Here is a 21,583-nt window from a genome sequence, read left to right as displayed (position 1 = left end):
CAAAAACCGACATCCATCATTCCTCTCTTTCGTTGGTGTCACTGATTTCGATAGCCGACTTAACTTTCTCGCATCATCTCTTTATCAAGGAAATACACCCGGCGTCTTCCCTTCCTTTTAAGGAGAATACAGCCACGCCGACTTCCGTTCTCTTACGAAACTGCAACCGCGCCTTCCTCTTTTTCCTCAACGACCATTTCCGGAATGGGCGGCACCTCCTTCTTAACCCCTCCCCCCCGCCGTATACCTCTTCCGCTCTCCCAGCCTCCTCATCTTTGCGAACATGTCCCGAGCGGAAGTGGACGACCGCCTTACCCAATAGAGGAAGGCGATACAAGAGGGCGAAAGGGGGGGGAAGGAAGTCCCGCCTCTTCGTAGAGCGACTTAAGGAAAGAGAAGGCGGCGACTGAGGCCTTTGAGGGGGGAAAACTTAGACGCGTTTGTGGCGGATTTAGAATCCCGCCGAGCTTCGAAGTCGGCTGTAACCGTTGTAACGGTTCGTCTCTCGCAAATTCGGCATGACGTATCCGGCGTTCGGAGCGGTGAGTAAAGAAAACGGGAAGGCGCGGAGCCCGCCGAACTGCTGCTTTCCGTACTTGGTTTGGAAGGCTGGTCGCCCGTCTTGGTTTTCAAAAGATATTTTCGCTTTCACGCCTTTCGTTGGTGGGTCTCCTCGGTTGGGTTCCCTCGCCCTCAGTCTTCAGGTTCTATAAAATGTCTTCTCTCTTCTTCCCCTCTACCCCCAAACCCAATCAGTGCCTCTTTTTTTCTCTCTCTCCCCTCCCTCCTTCCCGCAACTCCTTGTCTTTGACTGGGAGATGTTAATGGCGGCCTCCAAATGGAATGAACTTAGAATATCATTTCCACCCAGTAGGGTTGTAGAAGGTGGCTAGGTTGGGAGTAAATTGCAGATACCGTAGTACATAAGCTGCACAGGTGGTCCCCGACTTAAAACAGTTTGCTGACTGACCAAACTTAACGATGAAGAATGTTCAAACGTGCATCTTCCTCCATTAGAGTGTAAAGGTAATGGAGGCAATAGCACTTAGACTTATGCTTTTACAGCCCTCTTTAAGCAGTTTACAGAGTCAGCATATTGCCCCCAACTCCTCATTTTACCCACCTCGGAAGGATGGAAGGCTGAGTCAACCTTCAGCCTGGTGGGATTTGAACTGCCAAATTGCAGGCAGTCAAGCAAGTAAAGGGGTTCTCTGGATAGTATCTTGACTTGACAACAGTTCTTTTAGTGACCGTTTGAAGTCACGACGGCCCTGGAAAAAAGTGACTTATGACCTGTTTTTCACATTTATATGACCGTTGCAGCAACCCCCCCCCCAGGGTCATGTGATTTACATTTGGAGGCTTGACGACTGACTCACATTTATGACGGATGCAGCGTTCTGGAGTCATGTGAGATCGCCTTTTATGACCTGTTGAGCAAAGTCAACAGGAAAGCCAGTTTCACTTAACAACTGCGCTACTAACTTAACCACCGCAGTTGTTAACTGGCAAGAAAGGTCGTAACGTGGGGCAAAACAAATTTCTCCCTTAGCAACATAAATGTTGGGCTCCATTGTGGTCATAAGTTGAGTAGTACCTGGATAAGCGCCTTTTCATTTTTGTCTGAGGAAATAACCTTTTAAAAACGCTTCTGTGCCTATTAGAATATTCTTTATTGGCCAAGTGTGGACACGCAAAGCGTAAGTTCCCCCAAAGCATAAGTTTCACTATACATACAAGCAACACAGTGATAAATCATAAAGTACAGGTAGTCCTCAATTTACAACATTTCATTTAGTGACTGTTCAAAATTACAATGGCACTGAAAAATGTGATATATAACATTTTTTCACAGTTACGACCTTTGCAAAATCCCCATGATCATCATATGATCAAAATTCAGATGCTTGGCAGCTGGTTCATATTTATGTTTCCCAAGGTCATGTGATCCCTTTCTGCAACTTTCTCACAAGCAAAGTGAATGGGGAAGCCAGGTTACTAACTTAACAGCTGCAACAATTCACTTAATTGTGGCAAGAAAGGTCATAAAATGGGGTAAAACTGACTTAACAAATTTTTCACTTAAAAATGATTTTGGCCTCAATTGTGGTAGTAAGTCATGGACTACCTCTATAACCAACAAAGTGATAGCCATAGCATACCAGTAGAAGTAGGTAATAGGGAAGGTGAGATGAGGTCAGGGTGGATAATAATAATTTTTTAAAAAATCAGATTTTTAAAATTAAAATTGGATTTTTAAATTTAAACCAAATTTAATTTGATTTAAATTGGATTTTTATCAAATTTATTTTAATAAAATGCATTTGAAGTAAAAATCTATCTAAAGATAGTTTTCTATTTAAGATATATTAATAATTTAGCTTATTCAGCATGAAATGGAGCTTAGTTATATAACATTTACATTTTTGGTAAACTCATTCAATGAATCCAAGCTCTGCAAGCTGAGATAACATGCACTGCAGTGATGCATTCACACAATTTCACAGTAATCATGAGATAAATAATAAAACAAAGTTCAGGAATATTCTTTTATCCCATTGTTTTGCAAATCTATGTACACTACAAACTGTATGATTGTTTGAAGATAAATGCATCTGTATCACCAGGCTCTAAATGTGAGGAGGAAGGGCAAGCGGTAAAAATGAAAGTGAAACCTTCTAAGCAGCTTATAAATATAATATTAAAGAGCACCTGTCATTTCAGATCCATCATGGCAGTGCCTGTTAGTGGCCATCCACTCAACTGCTGCCTGCCACGTCCCTCACCTTGTTATGTCACTGCCGCATCACCAGCCATCCCATTAAAGTGATTGGGTCTGTTGGTGAGTCAACAGCAGGTCAGTGGAGGAGCTGCTGCGGAACAGATGACAGTTGCTTCTTAAAAATTATGTTTTAAATTGAGTTGATTTAAATCAAGCCTTTTTACTAGTGATTTAAATCAGTGGTCCCCAACCTTTTTTGTACCACGGACCGGTACAATCCACGGACCGGTACCGGCATCAGCACGCACGACCAAGGCAAGGCGAGCCAAGCGACCGGCCAGCCAGCCGTCCCCCGCTTTTCCCCACCACCTTCAACTCCTCCTTTGTACCTTCTCGCGGTCAATGGGCTTTTTGGGCTTTTTCTTAATCTCCTCCTGAGTAACGCGAGACTCCACCGCCATCGGGACGGCTCTTCGTTCGAAGCCGCCCCCCCCTCTTCGACGAAACTAAGGCGCGAGGATTCCTTCAGCATCCAAACGCCGCTTTCCAACCGACGACCGACAAGCTCACCCAGAAGCACTTTCTCAAGCGCCGTCAAAACAAGATGGCGGCGCCCGCCCTACTTTCATTCTTTGTGGCCCGGTACAAAATGATCCACGGACCGGTACCGGTCCGGGGCCCGGTGGTTGGGGATCCCTGATTTAAATTATGTTTTAAATTGTGATTTAAATCAACTTGATTTAAATCAAATCTACCTTGGGTGAGGTGTTTCTCTCCACTCTGCCATATTCCAGACAATTTTCCTGCCTCGTTTCATTGACACTTAGCAATATGCAAGTAATTTGCCATTTACCAGAGTTATTTGGTGGCATGAAACCCTTAATTTAACCAAGAAAGTAAGAATATAGGAAACTGGTTATGTGCTAAGGGAAACAATGGAAGTATTTTTGAGTCAAGGTAACAAATCCATGCAGTGTTCTTGGCAGGAAAAGTATACGATTTGTAATTATACTCCTTTCTGAGATGTTTTATCAAGTTCCTAATGTAGTTTATAAATCTGGGATTTCTGGGTGATCTTCTATCCAAGCATTAATTCAGCTTTTTTTTTAAAGTTATGTTACCAATTTGCTGCCACATGCTGTATCATCTGGGTCTTCATCTAATGTTAAACGAATTAACAGGATTACCACAGCTTTTGGTTTTTATCTCCCCCCCCCCTTATAAACATGCAATATATATAGTCAAGAAAAAAAAAATAGAAAATGCAGCAAGGAGAAAAAAAGAGGAGGTTGGCAAAAGAGGCAAAATCTGGTGCATTCAAACCCCCTTTGATTTTGTCAATTTTGTTGTGTTGCAGCCTGATTCTACAGTTCAAATTCATTTTTTTCTCATTACTCTACACTCAGTATCCCATGACAAAGTGAAAACAGAATTTTAGAAATGTCTGTCAAATTATTAAAAAGAAAAAATAGAAACATCACACTGACTTAAGTATTCAGACCCTTCACTCAGTACTTGTTGAAACACATTTGGCAGCAATTACAGCCTTGAGTCTTTTAAGGATATGACGCAACAAGCTTTGCACACCTGGATTGGGGGATTTTCTGCCATTCTTCCTTGCAAATCATCTCAAGCTCAGTCAGGTTGGATGGTGACCATTGGTAGACAGCCATTTTCAGGTCCCTCCTGGATAGGATTCAAGTCAGGGCTCTGGCTGGGCCACTCTAATACATGCACAGAATTGTCCCTAGGGCCTCCTATGTTGTCTTGCTTGTGTACTTAGGATCGTTGTCATGTTGGAAAATGAACCTTCAGCCCAGTCTGAGGTCCTGAGCATTGTGGAATAGGTTTCCATTGCGGATATCTCTCTACTTCGCTTCAGTCAGATTTCCCTCAAGTCTGACCAGTCTCCCAGTTCCTGCTGCTGAAAAACACCCCCATGGCATGAAATATTCACTCTTCCTTTCAACAAGACAAGTATAAACATTTTCAATAGCTCAACACCTTCTCTAATATTTAAAAGATATGGAATAAAGAGACTTTGGTTTTATCTACTGGCAAATATGGGTAGTCCTTGACTTATGACTACAAGTGAGCTCAAAATTTCAATTTCTAAGCAAGGCAGCTGTTAAATGAATCTGACTTCCCCCATTGACTTTGCTTGTTGCAAGCTGGCTGTGAAATACACAAAGGTGATCATGTGACTACAGGACACTGCAACAGTTGTAAATATCTGCTGGTTGTGAAATGTTCAAATCTCAATTGCATGACTGCAGAAATTTTGCAATGGTTGTAAGTATTTGGACTGGTCATAAAGTTACCTTTTCAGTGTTGTCATAATTTAGAATGGTTGATAAACAGGGCTGTCATTATCTTTTCTTTTATGTATACTGAGAGTATTTGTACCAAGACAAATTCCTTATGTGTCCAACCACACTTGGCCAATAAAGAATTCCTATTCTATTCTACTCTACTCTACTCTACTCTACTCTGCTCTGCTCTACTCTACTCTATTCTATTCTATTCTATTCTATTCTATTCTATTATTCTATTCTATTCTGTGAGGTCTGACTATTGCAAAAGCTATATTTCATTATTATGTAACCAATATAGTTACATAGTAATGAAACAGCTTTCAAGCATGTTTCACTGGATTTTAAATGTTTAAAAACTGCCCTTTTTATGATAGTATTTGAGAAGGTGTTTTCCCAAAGTTGGGGTGCATGTGCGTACATGCCTTGTGTTAGGCTGATGAACATAGTAAAATGTATCTCTTCTTTTTGTTAAAAGTATGGTGCTTACCATGGTCAGATGCCAATGCAAATGGCAGTGGGACAACCGGTCCCTAGAGGGGTACAAACTGTAGCCCCTGATGGATCTACTGGATATTCTGTTTATTCTGGTGCCTATGCTGGTGCTGCCGTCGATCCCTTGTGGGCATTCTTCAGTGCTACTGCTGGACAGGTAGGTCAGTTTGAGTAATTGTAAAGTTTTGAAAGACAGTCACTTTTTTTTTCCTGCTGATCGGTGTTAGAAATATCCCATAATCTCAGGGTTTTGTTTGCCAATGGATATATTGACAATATTATTGATATGCACCCTTATAAATGACCCTATAAAATTGCTTGCCCATAATTTTTTATATGACTGGCCATAGAACACAAGATAGCTTTTCATCTACAGCTACTACCATGTAGATTGCTACATTTTAGGCTTGTTTCTAAAGTTTTATAGGTATTAAACAGCTCAATAGAAGAAAAGGAAATAAAATAAGTTTTTTCCCCACCTGTGACCAACATAATATCCAGCAGGACTGAGAGGAAGAATGGAGAAATTCATCTTCAACTAATCTGTTAGTTTGCATGGAATCCATAATCAGCTTTTAAATAGGCAAGCAATATATAGCTACCTTTCTATGATAACATTTTAAATAATTAAAAGTTGTACTTTCTGTGTAAGAGGAATGGGAGGCTATTGCAAATCTGATTTTTGACCTCATTAATTGGACTATGATCTTCAGCCAATTTTATTTGTAGGGATATCTGGCAACTTAGAATAGCTACAGTACATCAAGGTTTATATAATAAAAACATAGTGAAATGGTGTTTAAGTGAATGTTCATCAGGCTTCAGTTTGGAAGAGGTCTGTACATTATACGTGACTAGGTGTTGAGAAATACAGAAGCCATATACGTATAACCTGGGCGAAAGAACTGGTTAAAAGGTTATAGTAAAGATTCACCAAAGGGCATATGCATGGCCCCACAGGTCATTGGTCTCTAGAGCGTTTTGGGAGTTGTGATGGCAATTTGCATTCTCTCAAGAGTGTGGAACTGCAAAAGCAATATTCATGAAGAACTCCAGTTTCAGGTGAGTAGCTTTTCTTTACATTTATTCTTCTGCTTGCATTTTAATTTTTATACTCTGTACAAATAATGCCTTATAGTAGTAGTAGTAGTAAGGCATTTGCTTAACAGTTAGCATCTCCACAATAATAGCAATAGTAATACGGTATTTCTAGCAGTAAAAGCATTCATGCTTCTGGCACAATCCATTTGATGCTATATTCCATTGGAGGAGTTGAAGAGAAAGAAATTACATGTGATCTGAGGCAGGGACAGTGTAAGAACTGCCTTCTTAAATACTATCTTTTGATTCCGAACATTTTATCACCCACAGAGAGAGTTTTTGATACTGAGCTAATTCGAAGGGATTTAATGGTAGAGTCTATTGAAAATAGTTTTTTGTGTGTAGGATATTCTTTATTTGCTTATTGATTGACAAGAACAGTAAGCATTCATTTCAGCCAGTGCTAAATTCTGTTTGCTCTCTGATAGCCAGGGAGCTTAGGGAGGGAAAGTTATTTTATTGCCAGAATGGTGACAGTTATTTAAATCACTAAGCTTATGTGAATGTGATTCTAAGCTTACACTGGCGAAGTAAATTTAAATTGTGGAAAGCTGGAAAATACATGCAGTTCAACAATTAAAAAGTATGATGTTTATGGAAGCTAGTATTTTCTTGTGATTAAATTGTAAAAGGAAATAGATGCCAGAATATACTTTAACTCATTCTCTAATCTAAAAATAGATTCTGTGGATGAGTGCCTAAAGAGAAAAAGAGTGGCCATATTGGATATTCATTCTCAGAGAAATGCCTAATTTCAATTGTAAAATGCTGTTCTTACTAACATGGAAGAAGAAATGAGTCTTAACTGTCAAAATATGGCACAGTATTTGCTTCCCCTATAGACTGTCTTCTGATACAGGACAGGAATGACAGGAAAGGAATTTCAAAACATTTGTTTCATTAGAGCAGGAACTGCTTGAAATAGTATCTAGTACAAGTGTGGGTCAATAAATTGCTTCTTTTATCTACAGGTAGGGAATAAACCACAAATTTTGTCTAGAAAGGTGACCAGCTACTTCATAAAGCAGATTTCTTTGTTATAGTTTAAATGGAATGCAGTAATTTTATTAATGTTCTCATTCTGAGCATTTCTCTGAATTCCACTAAACTCTTTTGGAAATGGTTCAAAATCCAGTCTCTTGATTTTCATTTGAAGTGTTAAGACAAACTTAGCAAATAATAACCAAAATCAAATTGATAGTTTGAGCTACTAAGGCCCCAAGAAGAATAGGGTTTTGGGTGGAAGAGATAATTTTCCAAGCAGTATAATTTTTTGGAATTATAAGGAATAGCATATACATGTTTTAAAAAATAAACAAATGATCCTTTTACTACCCAAAATAAGTTACTATGGGCATATACTAGGTAGTACTGTATAATAATAGTTGTAAAAATAGATATCTAAAAATAGATATAAAACAATCTATGTAGTACACACAGCTCTTAATTATATTTAGTACTATTTCATCTCAAATATTGACTGCAACTAAAATTTATATAGGTAATCCTCGACTTACGATCACAATTGAGCCCAAAATTTCTGTTGTTAAATGAGACATTGGTTAAGTGAGTTTTGCCCCATTTTACAAACTTTCTTGCCATAGTTGTTAAATGAATTGGTGCAGTTGTTGAATTGGTAACACGGTTGTTAAGGGAATCTGGCTTCCCCATTAACTTTGCTTGTCAGAAGGTTGCAAAGGGGGATCACATGACCCTGGGACACTGCAACTGTCATAAGTATGAAACAGTTGCCAAGCATCTGAATTTTGGTCGCATGACCATGGGGATGCTGCAAAGGTTGTAACTCTGAAAAATTGTCATAAGTAACTTTTTTCAGTGCTGTTGTAACTTTGAACAGTCATAAATGAACAATTGTACGTCGAGGACTACCTGTACTAGGTGATCCATTTTTGCAAGTGAGGAAAACATGAAATACCATTGCTTTTTCATTTTTTTCCATTGCTTTATAGCAGGGTTTTCAAGCTCTGTATCTTGAGAGAAGTTTTTATTTGCTGACATTTGTTAAAAAAACATGCTATATATCAGCTGTAGAATTCAACTGCATAGCAAAGGATTGTGCAGTGTGTTCTGGAATAACATGTTCTCAGGATCAACCTGTATGATTTTGAATAAATGGGCTAGAATTCTAAATACAGTTACAAGATCCGTTTAATGTAGCCTAACATCCTCAGATGTAAAATGCTGACAATTGAACAGAGCATAGCCTTAGAATAACCCCAGCATTCTATTGCAACTTCTTCTACAGTTCTACAGGAGAAGTTTAATAGCATAGATAGCACAGTAACCTATATTTTTGGGGGCGGGGGGAGATAATGTGACTGATTATATTGAAGACTACATGATAGGTTTCTAAGGAATTCGGGAGTTTTCCAGAACATAGTTTGAAAACCACTGCTTTAAAGTAGCTATCTGGAACAGGGAGTTTTTCTGTGTTTTTAGTTTTTCATAAGTAGGATCGTCATTGCTGACTTCCATATTTTTCTTAATTTTCAACTGTAATATTTTAGTAAATTTAGTTTTTTATAGGAGGAATAAACATTCACTCCTGAAGTACCAGTCAAATAAGCACAATGTCATCTGCCATATAGCAAGACCAGTGGGGTGATGGAAGCGTGGGCCTTTGACACTCAAAAGAACTGATCAGGTAGAAACTTGCAGTAACATGGGCATTGTTTTTGGAGGGGAGGGTAAAGAAAGGCAGTTGAAACAGTTTCTGAGTGTTCTTGCATTTTGAACTGACAAAGAGACTCAGAAATGTCTAAATCAAGCTTCATTTAATCTTTTCCTTGTGCCCTGTGAACTTATCCAGCGAAAATCCTTTTGCTTTGGTGGTAATTACAAAAGTATATTTGTGTTTTGTACAATCATTATGAACAATCACCCCAATTACATAGGTCTTGTAGAAAAGCTATATCATGTACCGAATTTTTGTCAATATGAGTAATATTTTCTTTCTATGGAGAACTTTATATCAGCCTGATCCTATTTTTTTTAATCTAGCCGGGAAAAAGATATGCCCATTCAGTTTGGAAAAACACTTCTGAGAAACCTCTGAGAAGTCATTACATGATTCCCATGTTAGATTAAGGAATTTTGCTTAAGGCCAAATCAAGCAACAGGATTTTCAATATCCACCATTCCTTATGCTTTCATTGGCGAAGCTCACAAAGTTTTTTTTAAATCATTGCTGTAAATTAATTTGGATATATTTAGATTGCTTACTTTTATGTTTTAATATATTTTAAGATAAGCTCTTTTTTGTATTAGCAAGATAATGCATCATAATGCAATGGTACGGTAGCTGAAAGGCTGCATTTCATGTCTTTTTGAATGAATATTCTCCCATGTGAGAATTTGCAGTTGTTCAAACAGATAGCAAATTGACATGGATATTAAGGTAGCTTGACGCATTAATTTAAAGACTTTCATTATATAGGTTATTTTGTCTGGATGAGCTTTATGTTTGTAGTTTATAATTTGACATGGATAACTTTAAATTTATGAATTGTTGGTCTTGTATATTTTTGTATAGAGCTGGATTTGAACTAACCTGAGAAACTCTGTAGGATCTGCCTGGAATGGAGAAATAGGGAGAGAAGTTTTTTGTTTATTTTAAATGGTTTGTTTCATAATTTGCAAAGCTTGCACATGAAATGGGTTTTTTTTAAGTTCAACATTTGTAAAAACTAGTTTTTATGATCTGTCCTATTGTAAGATGTCTCAAATGAGCAAGTTATAGTTTATTTGTGATTTTGAAAACATGTCCATTGCGATTTACTTATGTAAAATAATTAGTACTGTATAGCAAATACATAGTTGAGGTATATTTGTGAAGTAAACTATTTGAATTTAAGTAGAACAGTTCGTTAACTGTATAGAATGCATGAGTACTTAATTTTCTATTACCAGTTTTGCTAATCCCTTGAACCTCAAATTTGTATGCATTCATTTTACAGAATGGTGAAGTGGATGCGGAGGAACTACAGAGATGTCTATCACAATCTGGAATCAGTGGAACATATTCTCGTAAGATTGTTATTGAATTTATTATTCTGGACTGTTTTATAATAATGTACCTGTAATTGTTTTGTGATCCTTTTTTCATCTGTAATGGGAGAAGTCAATTTTTGTATCCAGAGACCACATTTGGGGGATGTTGATAGTTTTTACCTTCAGATGCTTTGCCAGTGATAACCCAATGATGTCTCCAAGTCAAGCAGGATCCAAATAGTTGAATAATTTCCCCCTAGTTTTGAAGTGTATTAAAGAGAAGGTGCACACATACTTTTAACCTCTGTTGAAAATAAATTAGTATGCTTTGAAAACTCCAAAGCTGATGGAGGATCCTCCCAGAGGTATAAAAATTAATCTGAGTTCTCTATGTAACCTGCAAATTGCCTCTTAGATCATTAGTTGTTTACTTACTGCATGTAGTACTAAATCCAAGTTGATCTCCCCCATCAAAAGGAAAACAAGCAGGCAAAAAAAAGTACTGGTTCTCTTCCTTTGCTAATCAAAAGATTGCAAGCAGTAATAGAAATTAGTCTTGAAAATGGCCTCTTAATTAGGTCATATGATACACTCATACGTGCATGTGTACCTGTATAGATAGTCCTTGAGTTGCAACCACAGTGGAGTCCAACATTTCTGTTGCTAAGCAAGTCAGTTGTTAAGTGAGTTTTGCCCCATTTTACGACCATTCTTGCTGCAGTTAAGTGAAAATCACTGCAGTTGTTAAGTGAATTCCTCATTGACTTTACTGATCAGAAGGTCGCAGAAGGGGATCACGTGACCACAGGATACTGCAGCCGTCATAAATATGAATCAGTTGCCAAGCGTCTGAATTTTGATTATGTAACATTGGGAATACGGCAACAGTCATAAGTGTGAAAAATGGTCGTTAGTCGCTTTTTTCAGGGCAGTTGTAACTTTGAAGGGTCACTAAATAAACTCTTTTAAGTTGAAAACTACCTGTATAAGTTAATGTTTATCTCTGTCAGGAGCTTCATTCTTACAAAAAGGAAGGTCCAGAACAGAAGCAATATTTTTTATGCTACCCAACTTCCAGTGACTTTGGCAGCAGTACTTAATCATGGTTAATTCAATTAATATTAAACATTTTCTTTACGTTCATTTTCCTGTAATGGCATTACAAGACCCTTAAACTAATATATACCAACTTTTATGCATGGAAACACATATACCTTCTCCATTCTTTTAAGCAGAAAGAGCAAATGAAAAGCAAAGCAAACCATGATAGAGATAGGGTGAGAGGAAGGAACAGGGAAGAGAAAGAAACTAGGATGGTGATTCTGTGCAATGTGGTGAACGAGGGATGCCCAGCAGAGGAAAAAGGGAGAAGCTATATTCAGACATTACAAAGTGTTATTTCTTGAGCAACAGAATACCTCACCTCTTTGTTAATACTGCTACTGAATTTTTATCTCTTTGTGTAGTACATGAAAGGTAACTGACTGTTTGCCCCTCCTTGTAGTATCATTCTTGACTTGGCTTTCAAATGTCACCTATCACCTCTTAACTACCATTCCACCTAGGAAATCTCTGTGAACAGAGCCTTAAGTCCAGCTGAAAATTTTCAATTGGTGCTCTGTTCTCAACAAGTTGATTGCTACATTCAGTAAGTTTGAATGGTAATCCTTTAAATGAGATTTGCGGTTCCTGTTTTTAAGCACTCATAATTACAACTGAAATGGATCTGGTGCTTTAGAATTAATACTTTGTTTGCAATTTCAGCATTCAGTTTGGAGACCTGCAGAATTATGATATCGATGTTGGATGTATCCTTTTAAAAATAAGTAGCTGAAATGGTCTGTTTCTGGGTGTCTTTTTTAAAAGTTAGTTCTACTGAATTTAATGGAGCTTATTTCTCCAGTTTTTCACTTGTCTCTTGAAAAACATCAATATGTAATGCAGGTGAGAGTATGTATTAAGAAAGTTTGAATCACGGAGCAAGTGGAATAATTTGTGCAAACTTTTACAGTATACCAAAGTCTCTTCTTTATCTTCATCCTGCTTAGCTGGAACCACAATTGCCTGCTTTAGAAATTTACCAAGATTTATATGTGACAAAGTATGTCTGATGCCAGTCTTCAGATTGAGTTATTCTAAGTTGGGCAGTGTGTCATAAAATTTAAAACTATAACTATGGGTTAAATTTAGAATTCATTTTTGTTTGTTGTCTGAGGTGCAGGTCATCTGATGGAGACTGTAATTCTGTATATAAAGGAACAGAAATGACAGGATCAGTCTGATTTTTTACTAAGGATTATAAACGTAAGAATATTTAATTGGTTCATTTAATGATTAAAATCTATGCAGCTAGGTTTTCTGGTTGCATATATTCTTAACTGGTCCCATTAAAGATTGATCTGTACTTGTCCCAGTTTAGACTACAATCAGTCTTTTATTTACAGCCCACTGACCACAATGCAGAAAACAGCTAAGAAGGAATGTCATGTTACAGGGCAATCATGAAACAGTGATCAGTTGTCAAAAGAGCTAAACAAAGTAGAAAAATGTCTTAGTGTTTTTACACATTCATGATGCAGTGATACTCTCACAGTGGTCAGGCTGGAAATTATGACCTCTTCTAATTTTGTGGGACTATGGCTTTTACCAGATGGATGCATGAAGTTCAAAGGGGGCTTTGAAAATTTTTCTTATTTTATCAAAACAAATGGAAATTATGTTACACATTCAGTTATTTTTCCACTAAACTTCAGTGGCCCAATTTTGGGGTGTGCAATAGGCTGCAAAAAGGGCTTAGATTCACATTGAAAGCTATAAGTTGTCTATCCTGATTTTCAGGGACTCTGTAAAATGCTTAGAAGTTGTATAACAAAATATATTTCTGCATTTGTTAAATGTGAAATCTGAGCTACCTCACATCGATTTTAAAATAAATATGTAGGAAAGCTCTGTTCCAATTCAGATTGCTTCCAGCTCATAAATAATAGATAGATTCCCAGGGTTTTGTTGTCTTTGTTGTTACAATTCCTCTTTTAAAGGAAGGACTTTTATTTACATCAATTGAAGTGCAAGTAGGCGCCCCAAATAATTTTTGTACTGTACTGTAACATCTTGTATATGCCCAGCAGGTGGCAACATTAAGCTATCCTTTGATGCTCTCAAGACTGGTTAGTACTTAAATGCATGACTGTAACAAAATCCTAGGGCTGTAAGTGAGATTCTGGAATTGAAAAATACATCCTAAGGGAAGGCACTGGCAAATTACTTCCATAATATTGCTTAAGAAAATTAGATAGAGGTATTACTATTGTCACCAAAGTCAAGCTTAATTTGAGAATTGTCCAAATACCAGTGTTAAAAGGTTTAGATTGATAAGGTGATGTTTTCTAAAAGAGCAAAGTAAGAAGAACATGGGGTATTTTTTGGCTAAATGATCTTTATGACTTAACTGTTTAAAACATGAGCAAAATTGCAGCACAAGTGTGCAGAACAGTAACAGAATCCATACAAGTAAAACATTTATATTTTTATTCTTTTAATCACCTATCCACAAGCTGGTATGCTTCTTAACACATAACATTAGAGACAGAATACTGGAAAAATGGGATATAATGAATTTAAAGAACTTTGGACAGCTCTCAGTGCTTGGAAACACAATTTCATGTTGGTTGATCAAGACCGAAGTGGAACTGTGGAATTTCATGTGCTGACTCAAGTGATTGTAGCTATGGGTAAGTAAAGCTTTTCTGATTTAGAAATCTAACTTAAACAGGTAGACCAGATTTTTCTGCATTCAAATCTAATGCTGGTTATCTAATTTAGGGTAGAAATTTATGGACTGTATTCCCTTTCCTACATCTGGGAAAGTTAGTCTTTTGTAATTGCACAATAGAGCAATATAGTATTCTTAAGAGGTAGTCTTAACAAATCATCTTAACTTGCTGTACTTTATTCACTCTATCCCTGTTGAACTTCTATCTCAGATTGGTTATGACTACTGTAAATTATTTATGAATACCCAAATATTGGAAAAATTCTCCTAAGCTTTCTGTCCTGAAAGTGTGTTTTTCTTTCTAACTGCTTATCTAGGATACAGACTAAGCCCACAGACTTTAATTGCTATTGTAAAACGTTACAGCAAGAATGGCAGGATTTCTTTTGATGATTATGTGGCTTGCTGTGTGAAGCTTCGTGCTTTAACAGGTAAGTGTTGGATTTATATAATGTATTCTGATTTTACAAAGCAAGCATTCATTGCTTGGATATAGACCAGTTTGCATAAGTAGAACATATTTGCCTAGAAAAAGCTCTGAAAATTTATCCTATTTTTTTTCTTGCAGCAAATTTCTTTAGCCATTATGTGTAATTCCAAAGGCTTTTTCATACTGAAAGTGGGAGTACCCTCAAACAGTTGTCAGATTAAAAATCAAGCCTCATTTCAAAGTCCCAATGCTTTGACTTGTACTTTTGACAAGATGGCAAACATTATTCTTCAGATTACTTTAGCCTTACAATGCAGTGAATATGGCAAAAGATTTTACATAGAGTGCCAAGCATCTGTGGCCTTATCTGGAGTCTGGTGTAATTCCATTATATTGCTGGTGATTTTATAGAGTGTGCTATCATCTGATGACTGTAGAAATGAACACATAATGGAATGTTGTTAATTTAAAAGACAAATTATATTATATATTGTGGTTCTTTACTATTTTAAAATATACCTCATAGATATTTTGTGTGTATATATAGACCAGTTCCGGATTTTTATAATGTAAATTTGCAAATCTTTTTTTTTTAAGATTTCTTCAGAAGAAGAGACAGCATGCAACAGGGCATTGTGAATCTTCTGTATGATGATGTAAGTAAAAATACCGTTAATTGGTAATTAAAAAATGGTTTTAACTAGAATTGTGTTTCTTACATTTCCTTTTATAATCTCACTCCCATTATACTCTAGAATATTTTAGGAAATTACATCTCAGGATAGTGCTGTAGCTCCTCTTAAGATCTCAAACAGATGACAGTTCCTTTAATTCCTCACTGGGTTTTTGATTTTTCATGTTCATTATTTATTTGCTTGTGCAGGATTTTATTTGGTACCTTCCAGAGCTTACAGATTGTTTTGGTCTGTTCCTCCCCATTTGTATCACAGAACATGGTGTGACTCCCATCTCATTTTTCCATTGGTTTTCAACCACTACAGTTTTAAATTATTTGTCCTTGACTATTTTTTTTCCTTTTATCATAGTTGTTTATTTTTCCCTTTGCTTATTAATCCCCTTAACTTACAGTTGTTAGCTTGGTTTTCTGAACCTAAGGGCCCCATTTAATGAATGCCAGTGTTGTGGGTGCCCTTGACTAGGCATAAACAGTGTTTGTTGGCTTTGCCATCATTCTTCTAGTTGGCAGGCCAGTCTTTGGGAGGAAGCTCTCTCATTTCTTCCATTCCTCCTAATATGTTCCAGAAATTGTCTGATGACTGTCCTGTCTTTGAGAAATCAATCAAATTCTCCCTGTTGACAGAAGATTCATACATATCTGCTATTCCATTAATGCTATACCATTCCATCCTTTTTTCCTCATTTCCTCAGACAATGCAGTAGTGGTTTGCAAAGAATTTGCTGTTACCCAGGAATTCTTTGTGCCTCTTGCTGCAGCTGATTTTATTTGTTTTGGACAATTGATTCTTGGAAGACTAGCAATGTTAATTGGATTTTCTCTATTTATATACTATCTGCCTATCCATGGACTGATGGCCCCTAAAACCCTTAGATTTGTAGCCTTGTCTGTAGAGATCTGTTAAATCAGGGCATGATTCACTTTCACTAATAATACGTGTCATGAAGAGCAGACTTCAGTGGTGCGAATTAGTGTGTCTGTTCTTAGGGGAAAGCATCAGCCTCGTACCCTTAAGAGAACCAGTTATTCTAGGCTTTACATAGTTTGAGCTAACAATTACTGTCTTTATTAAATGCATGTACAATATAGATATTGTACTATATTGTTTTGTGTGCTATTTAATCAGATTTTCATTAATAGAACTTAGATGAAGCTCTGATCACTCTGGTCCCACTACTGCAAAACTAAAAGGTTTACAAACTTAAACTCATCATGTGGCCCGGTAGCCAGTCTCTCCTTTTCCTTGGGTGGTATTCCTTCTTTGCTGTAACCAGCTGATAAAGCGTCATGAAAAGCCGCCTGCTTTGGACCTGGAGCATCTCTTTTTTTTTTCTTTTTGATAAAATCAACAGACTCTGAACCTAGAACTACTTCCATCTCATGGACACTGCTCTGTTTTCTCAGTCTGACTTTGGCTTATGTAGAAAGATAAAGTGCACTGAAACAGAAAATGTTATGTGCGACTGTCAAGATCAGAGGTTTTTTTTCCCTCCATAGTGATCTGTCAGCTTCCCAGCTTGTAGGCACTTTTAGAGAAGGGGGGGAAAAACCAGTTTAAAACTCTGTAGAATCACCTGCGAGCTGGCACATAGGTTTCAAATGAAAGAAGTAGAAAAGAAGCCACAGAAGGGTGATGGGATATAGAGTAATTTCTCCAGGTTTGGCAGGAGAAGTTGCTGGAATAAGAAGGTGTGTGATAGAAGAGGCAATGGCTGGGAGAGCCAGAAGCCAGAGAATCCATGGTCAGGGAGAAGAATCAGGAAGGAGCCTGAGGCAGCTGAAATCAAAGAAGAGCCTGCAGAAAAGAAAAAAAAATACAACCCTGGACTCTAGACAGCAGCAGAGAAAACTCTACATGGTTTAGGCCCTGAGAGACGGGCAAGTAAATGTTAAGGAAAGAAGCTGTTGGCATTCTTAAGTCCCTGTTGAAGACAGTAAATGTGGGAAGAGGAGGAAAACAACTAGCAGTAAAATATTTCTGTATTAAAAGCAAAACAGCGGAAAATTAAATCATGTGGTTGTCAGTATTAGATTAAGCTAGGACTTAATAGTATATAGGTAGTAACCTTGACTTAAAACAGTTCATTTAGTGACCATTCAGAGTTATAACAGCCCTGAAAAAAGTGACTTTGTGACTGTTTTTCACACAACATTTTTAGCATCCCCATGATCAAAACTCAGATGCTTGACAACTGGTTCATACTTATGACCGTTGCTGTGTCCCAAGGTCATGTTATCCCCCTTTTGCAACCTTTTATCAAGCAAAATCAACGGGGAAGCCGGATTCTCTTAACAACCGGGTTACTATCTTGTGTGGTGATTCACTTAACAACTTTGGCAAGGTCGTAAAATGGGGAAAAATCACTTAACAAAATTCTCACTTAACAACCAAAATGTTGGGCTCAATTGAGGTTGTAAGTCGAGGCTATCTGTATCCTCTCTCTCTCCTTCCCCCGCTCTCTATATTCTCTCTCTCTCTCTCTCTCTCTCTCTCTCTCTGTTACAGAGTTTTATAAATACATTTGTATAGTAATAAAGAGTACTATTTTCACTTGTTAGCTCTGTTTGGTTTTGTTCTTACCTATTCCTACTCTTTAGTAGCTTGTCAAATTGGAGAACTGAGTCCCTGATATTTCATAGTCATCATCCCAGTTATATCTTTATTTCTGAAGCCAATTTGGACCTTCCTTTTGAATCCAGAGATATTGCTTAGTGCTGTTAATGAAACGCTATTTCATTCTTTGATTTCACATGATGCTTTTGCATTTGGCAGGGTCATGATTGATTCTTGGCTTTCCAAGGTTCATCTAGGAAGCACACAGCCTTTCTGCCCACTGTTGCTCCTCATGGCAAATGGGTATTATCTACCTTTGTATGTGTTGGTGAAAGAGTCAGGCCACTTTCTCCATACTTCAAAAGCACAATAGTAGCTTTAATAGACTTTCAGTGGGATATTCGCATATCAGTGTTATCCCGGTGGCTACATGAATCTTCCCCCAACTCCCCTCTTTTTTGGATTTGTTGTATCAGTTTTAGGAAGTGAGGGTTCTTCATTTAGTCATATGCCAAACAATTCCTACCATGTATTTATGCAAGCTCTGAAGAATCTCGGGGCTACATGGAAGGCTTTAAATAATGTCTATGAACTTAGGTGACCACTTGAAAAACTGCACTTAAAAGTAAATAATAGTTTCATTTTTAATTTGATTAGCAAAGTTTGATATCTTGTCTCAGATAATCAGCCTACAAAAACAAGATATATGGAAATGCTAGTGAAAGACTATTTACATGGAAACATGACATTGAATCAAAATAGTCATGAGTAAAGCTTGCATATATACAAAGTTATTTTTTCTCTGAAATATTTTGCACAAGTTGCAGAATTTCTTTTAGTTTTTAATTATTTGATAGATATATATGCAAATAGTGCAGTAGGAGCGTGGTGCTTAGGACACTGGGTTGACAATGAACAAGCTTGCCTTCAAGACCCGAGTGTTGCTGCATGGCAGGGTAAGCTCCTGTCATTTGCTCCAACTCTTCTCGATCTAGCAGTTTACAAGTGAGTAATCGCAAGTACCTAGATAGGTACCGCTTTGGTGGGCACATTAACGGGTACATGAAAGGAGCCCCCAATCGAACATTCCCTGGGTAACAGTGATGCTATCGGTGAATCCTTTCAACCTAGAAGCAGCAACAGCAGCATAAGAGCCACAGTGGCGCAGTGGTTAGAATGTAGTACTGCAGGCTGCTTCTGACTACCAGCTGCCTACAATTTGGCAGTTCAAATCTCACCAGGCTCAAGGTGGACTCAGCCTTCCATCCTTCTGAGATGGGTAAAATGCAGACTCAGATTGTTGGGGGCAATACGCTGAGTGTTAACCGCTTAGAGAGGGCTGTAAAAGCACTGTGAAGCGGTATAGAAGTCTTAAGTGCTATTGCTATATGCAAATAGTGTCTCAGCTGAGAAAATTAGTGTGTGAGGCTAGGCTTTTACTGTATGATTTTGACAAGTTGTTACTTGCTTTACCACATAAATTAATCTGTAGTGCTGAAGAAAATTACCGTAATCTAATTTTGTTCAGGGATGTGTGTAAATAGTGACATCAAACGACAACAGTGGAGAAGATTTTGAGGGCTTTTAATTGGTTTGTATTTTGGTTTTATAATTATGAATTGCCTAGAATGACTAGATGACATACATATACAGATAGTCCTTGACTTACGACCATAATCGAGCCCAAAATTTATGTTGCTAAATGAGACAGTTAAATGAATTTTGCCCCATTTTATGACCTTTCTTGCCACATTTGTTAAGTGATTCACTTCAGTTGTTAAATTAGTAACATGCTTGTTAAGTGAATGTGAACATGTGACCCCGGGATGGACACTGCAAATGTCATAAATATGAGTCTGTTGCCAAGAATCTAATCACATGACCAAGGGGATGATGTAGTGGTTACAAGTATAAAATACGCTCATATGCCGCTTCAGTGCCTTTGTGACTTCAAGTGGTCATTAAATGTTGTAAGTCGATAACTACCTGTAGTTATAAATAAATATTGATTTTAATGATCGTTGAATTATATTTTCTCAATTTCAATTTTGAACAGGAGTGAGGCAAGCTGTAATGACCATAAGCTATTATCATGTGAAGTTTTCAACTTTCAAAGACATTATAAAGAGCAAATTATGGATGCACTTAAGATAAAGCAAAAACAACAATGTTTAATAGAATTTGAGAGCCATGTACATTCTTGGTTTATTTTTAATGAAATTTGTTCAAATTGCACGTGTGCATTTTAGAAAACTGAGTAGGATGTTGGGGCTTCAACTACTTTTTTACTTTATGAGACAATCTAAATTGAACTCAGATATTTTGCTGTGGGTTTTTTTTTTTTTGGTTACTTTGTTCTGTTTTGCTCTTTTCATCTGTTCCCATGCTCAACTGCAAGCCTCCCCCCCGCCCCCCCCAACTCTATTAAATTTGTTTTTGTTTTTCAGTTCTTGCAGTGCACCATGGCCATCTGAATGCCGGCTGTGGATGAAAACTCCCATGCTTAACTTCACCTACGTAGAATTGCTGTGAGAGCAAGGCTGTCATTGATTTTCCATATTTCTGCCTGCTAATGTATCATTTTTGACCTTTAATGTGTAGTTTGAAATAAATAAGTATACAGGTTGTACAGTAATTGTTAGAGGTGTCATTCTTTTACATGTGGATGATAGTCTTTTTTTTTTTTCTATTTGGGGTTACGGTCTTAGGATGGATAAAAGGAAACAATCACCTTTCATGTAATGATTATAAACAGGGCAGAACTGCATCTTGTGAAATTGTAAATGCCTAAGAAACCAGGAAGCCATGAATTGGTGGCTGTCAAAAAGTATGTATAAACATTTGTATATTTCTTCGGAAGTTTGATAAATAATTTGAATGCAAACGAGAAGAATGTGTTCATAGTAAAGATTATACTCTATGGTAATAAAACATACTCTTCCGAGTGAGTGGTTTATCCTCTTGACCAAGGGTCCCCAACCCTCAGGCATACCAATCCGTGCAAGTGGTGGGTGAGTGAGAGAAACTTTATCGGTGCATGTGTGGGATCTAGGTTGTGTGTGAAACACCCCTCCCCCTGGGTTCATGGAAAAATTGACCTCCACGAAACTGGTCCAAGAAAGATTGGGGACAGCTGTTCTTGATGTAATCTTCAAAAGAATACAGGTGATTTTATGGAGTTGCCATTTTCCCAATGAAGCATAGATCTTCTAGAAAGGTAAATGGGGGGGGGCATTTGCAACTGGCTCATTGTTATCACCTAGAATCCCAAGAGCAGGTGAAGAATCCAAGAAATAAATGCCTGAGTGGATGCTTCCTCTGCTTTACTGCACTGTGGTTACTGCCTGAAAATAGAATCTTGGATGTGGTGGGAAGCTGTTAAAGTGAAGCAGCTTCTCATATTGTAATAATTACATGCCGGTTGAATAGCATCAGCAGATCTCTCGCTCTCCTCCAACTCTGCAAGTGGTATTAGATAAACAGGAACTG

The 21,583-nt window shown here is 37.5% G+C and overlaps 1 protein-coding gene across 2 annotated transcripts; it reads left to right on the top strand.

Moving 5' to 3' along the window:
* Window positions 1–376: 376 nt before the first annotated feature.
* Window positions 377–20,729, top strand: GCA (grancalcin). Of its 2 annotated transcripts, XM_026674530.2 has the most exons (8): window positions 377–542; window positions 5,513–5,686; window positions 10,608–10,677; window positions 12,406–12,449; window positions 14,225–14,372; window positions 14,731–14,844; window positions 15,441–15,499; window positions 20,542–20,729. In XM_026674530.2, the coding sequence occupies exons 1-8, from the start codon at window positions 519–521 to the stop codon at window positions 20,566–20,568; spliced, it is 660 nt and encodes a 219-aa protein (XP_026530315.1). In that variant the 5' UTR covers window positions 377–518; the 3' UTR covers window positions 20,569–20,729. The 2 variants fall into 2 exon arrangements, with proteins under 2 accessions (XP_026530315.1, XP_087805960.1); XM_087949834.1 differs by lacking the exons at window positions 377–542; window positions 5,513–5,686 and adding an exon at window positions 6,284–6,591.
* The last annotated feature ends 854 nt before the right edge of the window (window positions 20,730–21,583 follow it).

Source organism: Notechis scutatus, chromosome 1 (genome assembly GCF_049901735.1).
Source record: "Notechis scutatus isolate UNSWTSFEM ecotype Mainland chromosome 1, rNotScu1.2, whole genome shotgun sequence".
NCBI classification, from domain to species: Eukaryota; Metazoa; Chordata; class Lepidosauria; order Squamata; family Elapidae; genus Notechis; species Notechis scutatus.
The sequence above is the reverse complement of the archived record's forward strand: the minus strand, read 5'-3'. Positions and strand labels throughout refer to the sequence as shown.